The sequence below is a fragment of the Mus caroli genome, chromosome 5 (assembly GCF_900094665.2).
Source record: "Mus caroli chromosome 5, CAROLI_EIJ_v1.1, whole genome shotgun sequence".
Classification (NCBI taxonomy): Eukaryota; Metazoa; Chordata; class Mammalia; order Rodentia; family Muridae; genus Mus; species Mus caroli.
The window spans coordinates 129,591,135-129,592,117 of NC_034574.1; the positions used below are offsets into that span (position 1 = coordinate 129,591,135).

The 983-nt window shown below is 48.5% G+C and overlaps 1 protein-coding gene across 1 annotated transcript in view; it reads right to left on the bottom strand.

Annotated features, from left to right (window-relative positions):
• The window catches only part of Col26a1 (collagen type XXVI alpha 1 chain), a 7,438-nt gene extending 7,065 nt beyond the window's left edge, over positions 1-373 (bottom strand). Inside the window, exon 1 of the mRNA XM_029477811.1 lies at positions 365-373. Within this exon, the coding sequence (XP_029333671.1) occupies positions 365-373 (9 nt within the window). The remainder of the gene's footprint in view (positions 1-364) is intronic.
• Positions 374-983: the final 610 nt, after the last annotated feature.

Sequence of the window (983 nt, forward strand, 5' to 3'; positions counted from 1 at the left end):
TGTGGTCCTGGGGGACCTGTGGGTAAAGTCATTGAATACCTGAGGTCAGAAAAGGCCACTGATCCCCCATTAGATGTGAACAGAGACATTCCCAGCATCCTGACCCTGCCCTGGGTCTTCCCCCCATTGGTAACGAATAAAAGTTTGATGAATGGACATCATGAAAGACTCATACACTCTCAGTTCTCATACTCCAATCTCTATCCACCCACCGCCTTTCATGCTTAATCTACATGGTTACCCCAATCCTGAGGCCAGGAGAGCTAATCCAAGCTATCCCAGCTTGTTTGCCCCCTGCCAATTTGGAAACCTTGAACCAGCCCTTCTGACAGCCTCTATTTCTTTGTTTACCACAGCTGCTCACCATGTCCATCCAAATCACACATTTAGAAATGCTTGATTAGGGACCTCTGTAGCCCCAGCCATTCTGGGCATCCTTATATAGTTATAGAGATGACTCTAGAGTCATCTGAGAGGAGATGCCCAAACTAGACTGGTGTGTGGGCATGCCTGGGGGATTGTCTTAATTGTTAATTGATGTAGGAGAGCCCAGCCCACTCTGGGTGACACCATTCCCTAAGCAGATGGTCCTGGCTGTAAAAGCCTGAATCAGTAAGCCAGCAAGTAGAATTCCTCCATGGTTTCAACTTCAGGTTCTTGCTCTGGCTTCCCTCAATGGCAGACTATGCCCTGCAAACTGAAATAAACCCTGTCCTCCCCTGAGCTGATCTTGGCCATGGTATTTGTCCCANCAACAGGATAGAAATTGAAACACTCCCAAGTTCCCACCAGGCCCTCTTCACCTCACCCTGCAGATGCCCTTCTGGAAAGTTCCACTGGTGCTGTTTCCTCCCATTAATTGATGAGCAAACTCTATTATTATCCCTGGTTTTCTCACAGCACTGGGTAAGAGGAATACCAGGACTTCTCCCTTTCCTCCTCCACATAAATCTTTGGTGTGGGCCAGCCGCTGTCCATGGCCA